This window comes from Accipiter gentilis, chromosome Z (assembly GCF_929443795.1).
Source record: "Accipiter gentilis chromosome Z, bAccGen1.1, whole genome shotgun sequence".
In the NCBI taxonomy this organism is placed as follows: domain Eukaryota; kingdom Metazoa; phylum Chordata; class Aves; order Accipitriformes; family Accipitridae; genus Astur; species Astur gentilis.
The window spans coordinates 89,260,471-89,277,968 of NC_064919.1; the positions used below are offsets into that span (position 1 = coordinate 89,260,471).

Sequence of the window (17,498 nt, forward strand, 5' to 3'; positions counted from 1 at the left end):
CAACTGAGACACCAGAACAGTGGGACTTCCCTGGGAAAACCTCTTCCCTACAGCACAGCCAGTGTCAATAAGACCATCTGCCTCATCTGTGCTGCATCTCCCTCTGCCTGCTATGTTTGATAGCCCCTTCAAAACTTCTCCTCTGTATACTTTTCTACCTCCATTCTCTTGTGATACTTTGGATTCTCTGCAGTAGCACAGCATTGTCATGCACCTTTATTTTGATATGAATGTCTTCCCATCCTCGATACATTGTAATTGTTTTGTCAAGGTTTCACTCTCAATGTCTTGACCCAGATTTCAGTCACACTCAAACTTTTCACCTTTCCTTGGCATTTTCTATTTAAAAACTCATCTTTCAAATAGTCTTTCATACATTTAATTTTACATGGACTACAAATCCTAATTTCTGCAATACCATTTTGTACTTGGTCTCCTCCTCATAAGTTAGCAGAAAACTATTAAAAACTCAGATGCTTAAGAACAACTCTGGAGAAGTTCATCCCATGCAACAATAGGAATTCAAAATGCAGATGTCTGTCTGACACTGCTTCCTTTTTCCTCAATAGAGAGACATAAGCACTTTTTTGGCACAGTTAATCTAACCTATTTCAAATGTTTGTTTTTCAGATGACCCGCACTTTGCTCTAAATTCTCTTGGGAAGACCTCCATTAACCATAAAGGGAGCCCAGGATGACAAGTCTAGATGTTATACCTACATTGCAGTCAGATGAGTTTCTGTCCCTAGCATCAGCTAGTCCACAACTGTTTATCTCATATTTGGCACCCATTGCTTATCAACACAAAGCAGAACCTAGTCTGAAATCGCGCTTTTTCTTCTCAGCTCTGATGGGACTCTTACACACAGGTATTGGTTTCTGGCACCACCTGTTATTTAGTAATCACACAGGGATAAGAAGTCTGACAATGTTCAGTGTTTGTATTGCACGTTAGGCACTGCAGGTTGGCTTTTCAACTGCCACCTCCAGTAAACTTCTTGCAGTCCTCTGACATGCATAGTTCCCTCCTCTGGCTGCAAATCTCTACATAAGCTACACTTAATTTTAATGGAGCACAGTATTTTTTTTCAGTTTTGGCCCTGCCTAGGCATTTTGGACAAATCATGACTCTTCAGCAGACAGGTACTGGCCCAGGGCACCTGTCATGTTCCTTCAAAAAACAATTCTATACTACACAGAAAAGTCATTGTACTTACTCAAGTTGAAAATGCTGCAAGGTACTAAAATACCTTCTATATGTAACGGTTTATTTCAGATGGTAGCTGCTTGGCAACATGCAGACTCCAAACCTTCATCCCACAAGAGGATCAGTGCAAGCACAACAGTACTGTGCCATGGGGTTAACAGTAGATTCAAGGAAGCTTGCATGGAAAGCCAGGAATTCTATGGAGAATCACACAAGTTGCCCATATTTAAGCTGATGATATCACTTTGTGAGGCCCTTAAAGATGCTAGCTAATTTGGGGGGGGGGGGGGGGGGCAGAAGACAGACATGTCCTATCATGAATTGCTTTGTCTTGTATTAAAAGACATGTAAGTGGGAGAAAAAAAATTACAAGAATACGATTACAGTCGGATTACAATATGTAAAAATCTGGGAAAGAAAACAATTTTTCTATAGCAGCCTGAGCAACAACACTGTGCAAAACTTTTACTGCATGGCATCTTAAATATATTGATGTTTATGCAGCAGCTGAACCCACAGGGTCACAGGCACAGACACATAGAAGGGAGGATGTTCTCCAGTGACCTGCGGTGCACTCAATGTCCAAGACTCAAAATGTGCAGATACCAATACATAGAAGGGTTGTAAAATAATCCAGGCAGATGGCTTAGTTTGTCTTCAAAACCTTGTCCCAGTGTTAAATCTCAGGTACCAAGACCACAGAATCAGTTCTTTTCTTTGTTGCTGGCATCAGCATCAGGATGACTTCAAAATAATGTCATAAGGCAAAAGACTAAAGTTACACCCCCCCCCCCCCCACCTCCCCGCCCTGAGGTCACTGGTGCCTATCACTACTACATATCCTCAAGAGGAGTTTTCACAGGATGGGACAGTGCAACTCAGTGCTCTGAAGAAATGAAGTCTCTAGGTTCTCTTGCTTTCTTTGGCACTGTTTTCTTTATAGTTGATGAGTTTGGTAGATTTTTGCTTTTCATGGATGTTGCTTTCCTCTGTTTTTGATGAGTGGTTCGGAGAGATTTCAGCCCCAGCATCTCACAGTACTTATTGCACTGGTGGAGGGCTCTGAACTGCTCAATGAAGGAAACTGAGCAGTTGCCTTTAAAACCTTTGTATCTGTAGCAACAAAGAAAAAAAAAAGCCACATGGGATTTCAAGATTCATTTTCAGCACAGGGAGGCAGAGTATGACTGTTGACTCATAAGCAATTTGAAAACATTAAGCAAGTCTCTTCCACCCATGCTGTTTAGAGAAGCACTAACTGTCACAGAAAATCAAACTGAGCCATTGAGAGGTGAAGGAAACCAGGTAATAAGTAGTGACAGAAGAGGGAAAAGGGTTAAGGAGGCATAGTTCTGTGGCCTGTGTCCTGGCTACTATTTTTCATTTCATTTAGTTGGGAATATAATTGTCTGCTGGCTAACTTTCTCTCAGTAATATATAAATGAAATCCATTCTACATCATTCTCTATAAACAGTTCTTTTGACTACAATGAAGAGACAAGGTTGCTGCACAAGGTGTTGTCAGAACCAGAAGCTGTTTTCATCCAAACATGTAAATAACTTCTGTGCTATGTTCCTCCCTCCCCCAGGCTTGACTACAAGATCTCAAGGAGCCAAGCCTCTTGGGGAAGAAGGATGCAAGGAGCATTCCTGAGGAAGGCAGTCTCATCCAGCCTTCACAATTCCCAAGCCACCACCATATCTCCCACTGCTACCTCTCACTTCTTCAGTGGGCTAGCAAAGCCAGGGAGTAGGCAAAGCATGTACACCTCTCTTCTCCTCACTCTGCCACTGGTTGATGACATTCCTTCTAGTGCCTGCTTTTTAAGCTGCATCAGCTTTTTAAAAAAGCTGCACCTACTTTTTAAAGGAGTAATTTTTGGTCAAATTACCAGGATGGAGAAAGGAGAAGAAAGGCCAGGGTGCTCCTCTCCTTTTTCGGTAACTTTAGTAAGTGCATGTTCTACCTTATTCTCTTGGTTCACTGGACATACAATGTCCTCAGATGTGAACTGTGAGTTATCACTGCACAAAAACCAAACACGATTTAGCACTGAAATTAACACAACATGCTCATTGCACAGCATTCCAGAGAACTTCTTTCCTCCTGCAGACTGCACAGTACTGAAGAAAACACTGTTGCTCTGAGAAGGTCAAACTCTTTCTGACAGATAAGCATCTTTATTGCAACGTAGTTTGCCAAATTTTCTTCTACAAATAAATGGTACCAGTTGTGAAAATATAATAAAATACCTTGCAACAATAGGGGACGATATCTGCCTCCATTTATATCTAACTGTCCTATTTTGCATGTCTAGTGTTCCTCTACAGAGAAGAAATATAAAAGTTGAAACCTCAGGCTGACTGCTTTCCTAGCATCAGAAATTCCACCCTAGGAGGAAAGAAATCTCTTTGGTGGATAATGCAAATCTGAAAGTTTCTCTAGTATGTCTAGAAGGTAATATTTATTGCTTATTCAGGCATATACCAAAATGGTAATGTATATTGGCAATCCCCCTTACAGCAAAAAAAAGTCATCTATACGTTTTGCTGCTGCTTTTAAACAGTCACAATTGCCTACCCATGGAGGACGGATCCCAAATTATTTCACACAAACTACTGCAGCCATGACGATGAAGACTTTGCAGATAAGTGTAAGGTGAACAGCAGACTTTAATCTTCTAAGGAATTAAATTACTGCTGGTGGTTAACTTCAATAAGAAAAACTACTTCGGAGTTCAACTTTCTCATCATAAGTATTTAGGAGTCTTTGTCTTCTCATACCACCAATAATTTATTTTCAGATTCTTCTTTGAAGTCAGAGCTTTTGAATGTTAAATATGTACTTCAGTGAAATAAAGCTCCAAATATATTTTACTATAATTTGTCATTTGAAGCTGTTCACACCAGACGAGGTTACCCTCTAAGTTAAACAGGTAATAAGCCTGCCCTACTCAAGAGAAACGACTCAGCTAGCTTGCTATGAACAGCCAGATGAACCTCAAAGGGTTAAGATTTTTTTTTTCCTCTCCTCCCCAAGTTAGTTATGTGCTTGTTTAGCCAAAAGAAGTTTAAGAGGAGTGCTATTGTTACTTCAGGACTATATCCTGGCGCTCTGCAAGATAATGAACTGTTCTCTCACTCCTTTGGAGAAATAATACACTTGAGACTTTATACTTGAGCTCTGTTACTAGAGCCAACAGGTGTATCCTCCAGACACATCAGCAGAACTTAAGTTCCACAGGCAAACATGCCTGTGCTCAGCAAGAATATGTCTTTATATCAGGCATTGATCCTGACTCCAGAAACTAGTTAAACCACAGCAATGCACTGCAAGCAAAAAGCGATAACTTAAACCAAAATATTTTTATTAATTTATCATGAATATTCAATTAACCATTGGGTCTTTCTAGTGGGTGCCAGTGGCAACAACAGCTGTTGTTACAGCACCTTCCACTGCCATGGTGTGTCACTGCTGGATGCTGCAGCAGTGTGTGTAACACAGATGCAGCCGCCAATGTCTGAGGAGATAATGAGGCTCTGTGCAGACAGCCTTTGGGTAGCATCTGCTTACTCTGGTATCTGAAATTCTCCATTTCTGCTGCAAGGCTGATTGAGAGGCTTCATTTCTCCTGCACTTTGTGTAGGTGTGTTCTGGCAGAAATATTAATGATAAGTAACCTCCAGGGCTATCAATTAGGTGAGAAGTTTCACTGCACTGAATGCTGACTATTTTAATTTTTGGCTGCAAAATGACCACGAACTCTTTCTCTTGCTCTCACTCTCTTTTTTTTTCCTAGGTAGCCATTTTGTTGCATCTAAAGAAAATTTCTTCATGTGTTTTTCTCATGCTGTAAAATTCTGGTAATACTCATTTCTTTGTGCAAATAATCTCGTAATGAAAAAGTTGAGCTAAAAAAAATCCACTTTTCTCATGAAGTAAGTAATAGTCTGTCTAAATGGCTTTCCTATCTGTATTTGGTATTTACCATCTCCTGTATGCCTTTTGAAGGAACGTCTAAACAATGAGCAGAAACAGTAGCATTTGCTCAGATGATACTATGAGTAATAGACACTTCAAAGTACAATTGAATGCTCTGCTAATTAACTTTAGCTTTAGAATTCAACAAATGCCAGTAAAAGTAAGAGCATAAATATCTTGTGAACAAGAGACAGAACATTTATATTAAAAACACGTGATTATCTTTATTTTACTAGCTTTGCTCCTAAATCAAGCCATCCTCATTTCCCTTCTCTTACAATAATAGGTTTGCATTTATCTTGTGACTACAGATGTGTTCTAGGTAACACTCCTTGTCCACTTTGGAATTTGAGAGGCACGAATGAGCCTAGTTTGGCTCTGCAGTGTGCAGACAGCCCCAAGTCTTATAGCGGGCCGTAGAAAAACTAATCTACAGATGTGAGACCAAAGTTTTGCATCAGAGTTCTCCCAGTTGTTTGCTGTTTGTTAGTCACTGCTTCCACATAGACCCCCTTGTGTGCTTCCAGACTGCATCATCTGTTCCGGACAGACCTAATGACCATAGGTCTGTTGTAATTTGGCAGGACTTGTGAGCTCAACACAAACCATTCTGTGCTGTTATAGCTTGTAAGTGTAATTGTGGGAAGGTGTCCATTAGTGAATGGCTTCTAAATTGTACAGTCTGTATCGCTCTCATATGTTTTGTGTTCAGTAACACCAAACTATTGACCATTCCAAGCCTTGACAAACATGAGTCTGTTTTTTGCACAGCAGGCACTATTAATTCACTGACTAAATGACTGATAAATAAAACCCAGACAGAATTCCGTCTCCTAAACTTGACAGTAGGGAGTCGGCCCAAACCAAATCTTCCTTAAATCTGAAGGGGGAATGTTGGATTTGTCCCCAGGTTTATACTCCTCAATGCCTCTTGTTGCCATGTTGAGTAAAACTAAATTTGTCAGTGCTCTGAAACCAGACAGACGATCAGATCCGCATTTGGCAAACAGCACCCCTGTTAATCATCATGATGGTGGGTCACTGTGTTCCTGATTCCTTCATCTTTGTGTTTACCATCCTTGGGTAAATACCTGGGCACTTGTGCACAGCTTCTAAACTGGCTCACTGTTTGCACTTAGAAACCAGTCACTGTGTTGTATTATTTTTGTTTACATTTGCCAAAGAATCTACTAAATAGCTTATTTAAAGGATTAATTGCCCGACTCTGGTGGGCCCGAGTGGCTACTTTAGAAGTACTTCCCAGGCTTTTCGGTTTCTAGTTAGGCTTCGCCCTCTACTGACAGAAACTGTATTGCAGCTACTTCAGCGTATTGATTAAATGACCCTTGTTTGGGTTCGTTTTCCAATTCACTGGCAAAACAGACAGAGAAAGGATAAAAGATCAGAATTACTTTGAAGAGTGTTAATTGTTGAAAACATCAGTCCTTCCACAGCCTCTACAGGAATGAGGGGAAAGATGAAGACAAAGGATACATAAATGCTCATCCAGAAATGTTTGTTCAGGCTTGGAATATGAGTCTGGACCCCCCAAAAAATCATTAACAGCAATGAGCAATGCTGAATAGAGGTACAAAATTTTAATATATGCTGTTTATTGTACTTCATTTACAAGAAACACTGGGGGATAAATAATGTCCATGAATAATTCATGACAGTTGCTATATTGGCTTTCACAAATTTATCAGTAACAGTTTGTACTATGACACTAGATTATGTGAAAGCTTGATTATACTATGAGCATGGGGGGGGGGGGGTAGGGGAGATGGATATTTTTTCAGGGTTTTTTTTCCCCTGGAACACAAGTTCAATCTTAGAGTAAAATTAGAATTGTTTTTAATTTACATTCCACCCAGGAACAATATTAATGTTCTTCCACTCATCAAGGACAACAGAAGCATTTCCCAAGGGTATTTTTGGTTTGCCTTGATGTGATTGGCCCAGGCTTAGAAGAATTAGAGGCAGAGAACCTGTCTGTGATCAGTGAGGTCATTAGCTCTGCCAAGAGTGGTTGAGGAAACCCTTGGAATTTCTATAGGCTATTACACCAAAAAATCAGCTTTGTATCTTCTCTAACAATACACTTAAAATCATAACACTATCATACTATATTTTTTAGTTAAGTAGGACTATGTATGTTCTCCCCAACATGTGAGATAGACAACCTCTCATCAGCATGGCTGCACACTACCAAAAGCAGCAATAGCTAGTAACACACATTAATTCTGTGTACTTTTCCCCATCCAGGCTCACGGAATTAAAAAATCAAACTGCAGAGTTGTCCTTTCTGGGAAAGAAGCATAAAAGAAAAATACAGGACCAGGAAAAATCTGTTGTCTTGTAGCAGTATCATTAGTTAAATGACAAATAAAATGATACTCAACATTTTTAAGGGGTTGTTCATGACAAGAAATTATATTCCCTTACACATGACTGAGATGATCCTTACTACAGCTTGCATTGTTTATTCATTTTCTCACTTCACCTTCCTCTTCCCTAGTCCAATATGCATTTTTATAGGAGTAATTCCCCATAGTGAGCTGACAACAGCATCCATTAAAGCATTTCTATGGAACGTCTGATTCAAGAGAACAGTGTTACCTAAATAAAATTTTTATTACTTTGTTTTATAACAGGATGATGCAACTTCATTTCAACTGATTTCACCTTGGATCCACAGCTAAAAGAGTAAATCAGTGTAAGTTTTGAATGGATGCCAGCCTGCAAATATTAAGGAATTTTCCAGAATATTCTGGGGTAAAATTTTAATAACTTAAAACATATTGTAAGGGTTTTTTCCTGTACCATGGGTATATACACACACTCCAATTCAGTGTAAAGACTGAATACATGTGATCAGATTTGCTTTTCCTGTCATTTTATCAATGGAGAATATGAATTTAAAGCATTAGTCACAGGCATTTACCCCCATCCCCTTTCCTTTTCCAACAGCCAGCTGATTTGAATCACTGCCTGCACTGCCTATTCCTATCAATGGCTCTTTTGGCCTGTCCTAACACTAAAAGCTTTAATTAACAAGAACTTAAGAGAAGTGGAAGAAAGTTATAACATTAAAGGCCATTAAAGTTAGAACATTATTACAGATATCTTTACACACATGCTTAAGTCTCCCAAAAAGACCCGAAGCCATTGCAAAACTACTAGGAAACAGGACTCTTTAAATATTATGAATAGATCTTTTGTTATAGTTCAGAATTACTGCTTTTTAGAGAGAAGGGAAAGAGATACCATCAAATCCCTTAACACATTTCCTTTTTTATCAGGTAAGTGGCCTACACAAAGCTAAACAGACATCTTCCCTCCACCCATGCAGCTGACAAGAACACAGGCTCAAGAAAAGCTTGCCGTCACTGCCTGCAATAGGAAGAAGAACTAACTCAGAGTTCTAAACTGAGAAAAGACTCTTTATAGAAGCTTTTGTCATAAAAACATATTCTAAAGCTTTGGCACTTTTGCTGGCTGCAAGAGGGATTTCAGCTGTGTTCTCTCATGCAGTCTTTGCACCATCCCTTTAAATTTCTTACAAAAAGGGCAACACAAACTTTGGGCGCTTTCAGGGTATCTCCTTCCCTAGTTCCCACAGTACTGTGGTAGATACCCTCTTTCTTCCAGAGGAAGAGTAGGAGGGTAGAAGAGTCACCTTGGCTACTGGTAGCAAGATCTAGTAGGGCTAGACAGGCCTAAATGCTTGTATTTGCATTTGCTGGGACAGGTGCTAGGGAGTGCAAGCCCAGCTGGAGCTCTGGCTCCAACAGCATGCTGGGTTTGAGATATTTCCTCCATGGTCAGAAGCTCTGGACAGCACAAACACCAGGTCTTTCATTGTACCCCAGGCTGGAGCCAGTGTTGGCCGTGCATTTTCAGCCCTACCTTCCTCCAGCTAATGCACCACCAAGTGCCTTACTTGCTTGTAAGTCACTTGAGACCTTGATTTCACTCATGAAATGCCCTTTGAATAAGCCTATTTTAAGGGAGGCATGAAGGAAAAGCAAAGCCCAATCTACAGTGTAGCCCCATCCTTTTAGAACAAAATAAATGTGTTTCCCTTATAGGTGGGTTCCCATAAATATGAACAAAAAGAAGTTAGAAGAGTCAGATGAGGATTGTTTTCTTCCTAAGTTAAAGCAAGAATAACTTGCCAGTGCACCCTCCCCCAACATATTTACACTGTGAAGAGACTGATGTGTAAAGCAAAACCATGCCGTTGAGAAATAATTTTTCACTCACCCTTTGGCCAGTGTTGCTATGCCAACGTCAGTTAACTTCATTCCTACACCTACAAGGCATGATGGAAACAGAGAGCTTATGTTACACTAGAATTTCTAGGAGTATTTTCAGATTCAAGAGCACCACATATAGAGACATTAAATATTATTTATTGATTCACTTTTTTAATTATTTGTCACCATTTTTTCCAAACATTTTAAAGTACCCCAATTAAAAATAAGATGTTTGTCATCTGTATCACTAGCAATTTCTAGAAGTCAGTCTCATACCAGTAGTTTACAGATAGCAAGTTGATAAATAGAGCATACCTTGTTTCCTGTGCTAGACAGTCAGTGCGGGGGACGGAGGGGTTACACTTTGATGGCTGCATTTTAAGAAACATACAACATCTTTGCTTATGCACCTGCCCCAAGATGTGTATATTTATTTATGTGTTCTGTGGTTTTGATGCTTTGCAAACTTGGACTACATCGTTTATTGGTAGGAATTGCATATTTTCTTTGCTAATCAAGTATCAATAGGTCAGTCAACCTTATTTTTACTTTTTGGGTGAGAGATCCAAAACCCCTTTCTCATTCAGTATTTCAAAAAACTTGGGGTTTTTAACTTGTCCCTTTGTTGACTTGTTTATAGGCAAAATCCAGTCCTGCAGTGTGCAATTTTTTCTGTACAGGAAAATGATGGTCTCCAGACCATTTTCCTGGGAGAATACCCTCAGAAATCTCAACTGGTATGCCTGAAAAATGCAGCCTAAATAGTTAAATGAGAAGATGATTAAAGAGGAAGAATGTTTCTCTTGAACAGCAGCAGGTATATTGTCCTTTCTGGCAGCAGTCATTATACCAGCTCAGATACTATTTCTTCTGTTGTGCTTCCCTCAGGCTAGGATTTTGTTCCTTCTTCTCCCTTTAAATTACTTCAAGGGTCTTGTTTAAATGTCTTGTTGCTAATTTTCCTGCCTTCTCTTGTTAAAGAATATGGGATATTTTCTAAGATTCCACCTTTTTTGGTTTTCTTTAAAAATGGTCTGTGTTTCTCTGTTTCAAACACATCTATGCATACTGTGCTGCGTACAGGCCCAGCATTTCAGCAGTTAGGAGGAGTCACACCCATAGGATCATAAGGGCAGCATTTAGTAAATGCGAGTAGGGCATTTCTTCACCATTCTTTTTTTGAAGGAACATGTTTCTTCAAACCTAGCCAGGACCTGAATGTGGAGCATTCCACTGTGGAGAGATTGTTGTTAAGTATTTAAATACAAGAAAAAGCAAAGGAGTAGGATGTTATTAACAACTGAAGTCTTCAATTCACAAGACATTTCATTAAATTCTGGGAGGTGAGACAATAAGCCAGACTTGACTCATATTGAGTGTCCTGATTTACTAAGGGGACATGTGGAAGAACAACTCTCCTGTTAAGAGTGTGAGATTTGTTTTTTCTTTTCCAAACTGCCTTCTTACAAGAACATAAACTAGGTAAAAATTCCCTTTCTCTGCTGATTAGATAAACATTGTAATACTGCTTAGGTTAACGTGTTAGCCCCTGCTGCCACAGTAGGCAATTAATTAATGTCTTTCTGTTCCCTAGGGTAACACACACACAAATAAGCACAGTGCACTTAAAACAGGCTAGAAAATAAGATACCCTAACTCTCTCTCCTATCTTTTATTCTGATCTGCATGAGACACTGTATAAAACAGGCACAGGGCCAGGGTACTGTCAGCATCTGGAGAAGACTGTCTATTACAAGGTCATGGAAGGAGCACGTTCAGCATTGCCAACAGGACACAGAAAGCCAAGAATAACATTGCTCAGAAATAAATGTCTGGAAGTTCTGCAGTTATGGGGGTTGACTGTGAGTGGTCACCAGCCTGTATCATAGGAAAGCCATTTTATTGCTGCCACTCAGACGACTCACCTTGCAGGTCAGTGACAAGCAAGTTCCCATTGGTTTTCTCATACACCCAGTGCTGGAAGGTGCAACACTTCTGGCCAGCCTCTGAGTCTCTTCTCAGGAAATTTAGTTCCTTGCCATCCCTGACAGAGTATTTCACAAATTCCCCAACTAGCTCCTCCTCCACTGTTGCATAGGGGATGTTATTAGCAGGCCGATGAACAAGAAAAATAGGAATGATCCTGAAATCAAGGGATAAAAACTAATAAAATCCAGAGAGTTCTGTCAATGAAAGAGTAAGAAACAGACAAAGTGACCAGTGATCTCAGAGAGTGAATAAACGGCTACCAAGTTTAAACCAAGCCGGGAGACATCTGGATAAGATTCAGATCTTCTAGGTAGCTCTAGAACATAATTGCATTATCCTCCATGTGCTTATTTCTTTGTATTATTATTTACTCAGATGTAAAATTTTTCAAAGCATGCTTTCTAATGTTGTCCTACTACATCCCAAAACCTAAACTCTGCACAATAAAGGGTGCTTGCTTATTTTGTAGTATCACTGCTTTAGCTGCTCAGGCTGACTAATAGATGATTCAGACTTTGTGAGGTGTTAAGCACCTGCAAATTTGATCCACTCCAGAAAAAGCTTTGCCCAAGACCAGTGTAAGTGAAGGATTTCTCAGACTAGACTTCTAAAACCTAACACATCCAAAATTAGCAAACACTTTTGTTAATGAAAGTACAAAGCAACTCCTTTACCAAAAAGTAAGAGGAAACAAGAAAGTCTCTGGGAAGATCATCAGATTCTCAAGACAAGTTGGCTCAAGTGAAAATCTAGAATCCCAAGATTCTTGGACTTTGGCAAAGTTTGGATCCAGGTCAGAAAACTTCAGCTAGTTCTGTATGAAGTTTTCAGGAAACTGCAAACTTGAAAATTGTCTTATTTTAGTCATTTAGAAATTGAGCTAGTTTAGCCAGAAAGACTTACAAAGTTTTGCAGGAATCCAGGCTAGGTCCATTTATGTCTAAAGATGCACCATGCCAAAAACTCATGTCCCATGTCAAATAAAATTTTGCTTGGGGTTTCATGGTCTTCCCAGAGAGAAAGACTGAATGTGAAGTGATAAAGACAATAGTCTGGAAGGAAGTATCTGTCTCACTAGGAACATGAACTTCGTGGTTACCAAAGTTCCTGCTGTCGGGAAAGCAGTGTTCTACCTCACAGATAGTCATCTTCTATGTGTGCTTACACCACAAAAACTCTTGTTACTTGTTAGGCAGCATTCTGATACTACAGTATAAGTCTCCAAAATTAAAACCTTAGAGTAAGCAAAAAAGTGACATCAGTGTATATTAGAATGGAATTTAATACTGCTCTGAGATTTAATATTGCTTATTTTAGAAAGCCATTCAGCTGGAGCTGGTAACAGAACACAACTGTATTTTATCAGCTAGCTCACAAAAGCTCCTAGCAGTATCTCAGAACAAATGGGAAAAATGACTGTCACCACAAAATGCGTTTCTAGTTACTTGCTTTCTTACAAAGAGTCCTATCTCTTAGAGCAACACAGCCAAAGGGGTGGCATAGCTGCTTCCAGACATACCTGTGCTGGATTCTGGAAATGGCAGAATCGTGAATGTACATAGGTGCTCTATATACACTGAAAGGAGGTCTAGAAAAATTAGTCATGAGACAGAGAACTACATATAACCAGAGCACTTCTGTATAAGTCTTCCAGTCCTAGTCCAATCAAGCTTTATTGACACCATTAGTTTATTTGTTGTTGTGATATTTTACCCTTATTATTATAGCACATGCAGTTAAACTGGTACAAATGGCCTTTATACCAGTAGTTATTCTTTTTCCAAGGAACAATCACTGCAACTGTAGGCACTAGTCTAGTTTTAACCTACTCACTCAAGGTATGCTATCAACTTAACTCTACCAGTATCATTAAAGTGAACAGCTTTTCTTAGTGTATAAGGCTCCATATAGTTTCATATTACTGCACACTGAAAGGAAAATAAATGGGTCACTGGTTAATAGAAATGTTAGTACTACTCCATGGTGGAATTATCATAAGTAACCTCAAGACTACAGAATATCTCTCTCTCTCCCCCTCCTGTGGTTTTATAAATGTCTAGCTGCCAGTCCACTGACTATTACAGGGTAGTGCTTTTCTCTGTTGTTTCCTCAGCTTTCTCTTACAGTCAAACGTGCACAGATAGGCTAAGGCTGTAGCTTTAAAGCTAGCTCTGGAGAATGCAGACAACTTTTCTCTTGCTCTATTTATCCTATAAAATGTTCCAAGGAATATACCTTCTTTTAAATACAAGTTTGGTCTGACAAGTGCTGGCTAGAAGAAAGGAATCTAGCCTTAAAATTTTGAAATTAAAAAGCAAACCAAAAGCATACGCACATAATCTCTTTTTGCTCTTATCTGCCATCTTCCAGCCAATTGTTTAGAATAAAGCACTAGATCTGAACCTTCCATGTGCCTGTTATTTGCACCAGATTTCTAGTTTTCGTAGGGTACTGTACTGGGTTTGTGTGGCAAAGTTTTGGTAGCAGGGGGACTACAGGGGAGGCTTCTGTGAGAAGCTGCTAGAATCTTCCCATATGTCCCATGAAGCCAATGCCAGCCAGCCCCAAGACAGACCCACTGCTGGCCAAGTCTGAGCCAATCAGCAATAGTGGTAGTGCCTCTGTGATAGTATACTGAAGAAGGGAAAAAAAGTTGCAGTGGGCACAGAAACTGCAGCCAGAGAGAGGAGCAAGAACATGTAAGAGAAACAACCCTGCAGACACCAAGGTCAGTGAAGAAGGAAGGGGAGGAGGTGCTCCAGGCGCTGGAGCAGAGATTCCCCTGCAGCCCATGGGGAAGACCATGGTGAGGCAGGCTGTCCCCCTGCAGCCCAGGGAGGACCCCACGCTGGAGCAGGTAGATGCCCAAAGGAGGCTGTGACCCCGTGGGAAGCCTACGCTGGAGCAGGTTCCTGGCAGGACCTGTGGATTCATGGAGAGAGAAGCCCACAGAGCAGGTTTTCTGGCAGGACTTGTTACCCCATGGGGGACCCACACTGGAGCAGTGTGCTCCTGAAGGACTGCATGCCATGGAAGTGACCCATGCTGGAGCAGTTGATGAAGAACTGCAGCCCGTGGGAAGGACCCACGCTGAAGAAGTTCGTGAAGGACTGTCTCCCACGGGAGGGACCCCACGCTGGAGCAGGGGAAGAGTGTGATGAGTCCTGTCCCTGAAGAGGATGAAGTGGCCGAGATTATGCGTGATGAACTGACCGTAACCCCCATTCCTTGTACCCCTGTGCTGCTGGGGGGCTAGGTAGAGAATCCGGGAGTGAAGCTGTGCCCAGAAAGAAGGGAGGGGTGGGGGGAAAGTGTTTTAAGATTTGGTTTTATGTCTCATTACCCTACTCTGGTTGATTGGCAATAAATTAAGTTAATTTTCCCTAAGTCGAGTCTGTTTTGTCCATGACGGTAAATGGTTGAGTGATCTCTCCCTGTCCTTATCTATCTGTTATATTTTCTCTCCCCTGTCCAGCTGAGGGGGGTGGGGGTGGTGATAGAGCAGCTTTGGTGGGCACCTGGCCCCCAGCTAGCGTCAACCCACCATAGGTACATGCTCTCTGTCTTTCATATCGAAACTAGAGGTTATATCCTGTGCCTAGAGAAATCTTTCAAACACAAATTTTACCAAGAGCAATATATTTCCAGAAAAGAAGCTGACTTGCACAGATATTTTCCATAAAAGATTTCACTGCCATCTCCATCGCTATTTCTAATCCTGAAAAGGTGGCTTTAAGGAATCATTCTAGAGCCTGTGTTTTAAGTGTTCCTTTTTTTCAGGGAACCAGTGCAGCTGAGCAGATCTTGTGTCATCTAAATGGAGATGGAGATTTAGCCTGCTGTCAAGCATGTAGGTCTTATCCTTGAAGCAAGGCAGATGGAATTTCAACCATCCATTGCAAATTAAACTCTACACAGTAGCCTGACACTGGAACAGCAAATCCTTTGAGAAAGATCTATTACCAAATCTTCAAGGTGCCACTTCCCAGCCTCAGAGGCAGAGGAGAACCTGTATTGAACTATTGGTCTGATGTACATGTGTTTGGGAAATGGGAAAACTTCTGAAATAAAATAAACCAGTCTTTGGGAAAACCTAGAATCACAGTTGAGCTTTCTGGCTTCAGACTCTCTACACACAGAAAACTTCCTAAGGAGTGACTTCATACCAGCTTCAGAATTATCATGATTCCTCTTAAGATTTCATTTTTAATGGCAAGTTGGAAGGCCTGACTTATCCCCTACTGCTGTTACTAGATGATACTAGTAGTATCTCCTACTGGCGTTACTTCACTAGCATGAATAATTTACTCTAAATTTATATGAAAATCATGCCTTTTCCCTGCTATTTACTGTCTTTACTCCTTATTATCCTTCTCTAATGGCAATGGAATCTCTCTCACCACCTTGATACTCAGTATTATTTAGGTCATTACTCCAGCTGTAACACTGTTCTCAGGATTCCCTCTTTCTTCTACAGTAATTACTCCTAGCAGTCAGTCGGCAGCTGTGGCACAGGACAATATATATATATGCATACATGTATATTTATATAAAAATATATATATATGTACTCACTCTGGTACTTCCCCAAAGCCTTCCAAGGGTTCAGCTTCAGCTGCATATATCTTCGCATACTCTCTTGCAGTATTTTGGACATAGCACTCCTGTATTACAAACAGATATGCCTATGGAATATTACTCAAAACATTTAACAGATGATCTGTTTGAATATTCACTAAATAGCTTTTCCCTACAATTCTTTCTAACAAAGGACAGGAGAAGCTTACCTGCAGTGCTAGTTTGTAGTTCTTTTGAACTAGATCATCCTTACTCTTGGTCCCATATGTGATAGCATTGTGCACTTTGAGAACACAGGGGTGGCCAGGACTGAACACTGGAACGAGGCCTTGCATCACTCTACTTCGGAAGGCTTTCCGGTGCATGCCTTCGCCAAAGTGAAGCTCTTCTGTAGCTATTATTCCATGCAGGTTCCCACCAAAATAGCTGTCACTGATGAAATCTTCTCTGAACATGAGCTGCATGAATTCAATTTCTTCCACACCTAAAACACAATGCCACTTTTTTCTGCACAGCATCCTTATGCAGTCACAGGGAAAAGGGTGGACGTGGGAGAACAAATGCATCTCTCCATAGAGTATTAAAGAAAATGCTCCATGGAAACTGAATACGTGGCCTAACTTGTGTTAGTATGGGGTTGGGACACTGCTCCTCTGAATGTAGCTTGTTGCCTCTACCATCTAAAGCCAGCATGGAGAAAGGTGGCAGATCAAGTTCATAAGGAGAGAATACAGAGTGCAGCAAACAAAAAATAGGGATAAAGATAACAAAAGCTGTTTTTAAAACTATTAGGGCAGTTGTAAACAGGAGCTTCAAATGTATGTGAAGTAAGTCAAGCTGACTGAGAACTAAAGAGGCATTGAGGGAATACAGAGATCCTGCCAACTCTGCTTTTTTGGAAGGCAGAAAGTAATAAAGCTAATGTGCAGCAGTGTATGTAGATATGAATTTAAAAGTAGAACACAGTTCTGTGCCCAGTGTGCTCAGAGTACATTCTTCTGAAGCTAGCCTGTCTTTTCAGAAAAGCCAGAAGTTCCTAGTACAACCAGAGCTTGTTTTAGCTTTCAGCTTGGAATGTTTTCAGGGAAAGATTCTGCCAATGTGTTTGTAGAAACACTCAGCTGAAAGAGGTCTCAGTCCTTATCTAATATAACCATGATGGAAACATGCCTTTCCTCGTACCAACCACAATCACGACATCAGCTCCAACTGCTGCAGACCAGCATGTTAAAGTGTTTCTTTTCAATCTGCCAAGCACCAGCTTAAAAACAGGTTCATTAGCAAAGGTAGAAAAAAACCCCAAGATTTTTATTTCATAAGTGATTTTGAATAAGAACCACATTCCTATAAATGACCATGTCAGTTTCAATCAAAAAGTAAAAACATCAATTTTAGTGATCTTTATATTCAGGAGAAATTGGTACAATAATATTTTTCTTATCCCTCCACCTGTGGATTTTGAAGGTACCAGTAGCATAAGAAT

General features: G+C 40.4%; 1 protein-coding gene across 1 annotated transcript in view; it reads right to left on the reverse strand.

The window, feature by feature from the left end:
- Positions 1-2,026: 2,026 nt before the first annotated feature.
- The window catches only part of ALPK2 (alpha kinase 2), a 38,845-nt gene continuing 23,373 nt past the window's right edge, over positions 2,027-17,498 (reverse strand). Inside the window, exons 6-10 of the mRNA XM_049795983.1 lie at positions 16,225-16,499; positions 16,013-16,101; positions 11,374-11,591; positions 9,456-9,504; positions 2,027-2,320 (exon numbers count right to left, since the gene is read on the reverse strand). Coding sequence (XP_049651940.1) covers positions 2,086-2,320; positions 9,456-9,504; positions 11,374-11,591; positions 16,013-16,101; positions 16,225-16,499 — 866 coding nt within the window. The 3' untranslated portion in view covers positions 2,027-2,085. The remainder of the gene's footprint in view (positions 2,321-9,455; positions 9,505-11,373; positions 11,592-16,012; positions 16,102-16,224; positions 16,500-17,498) is intronic.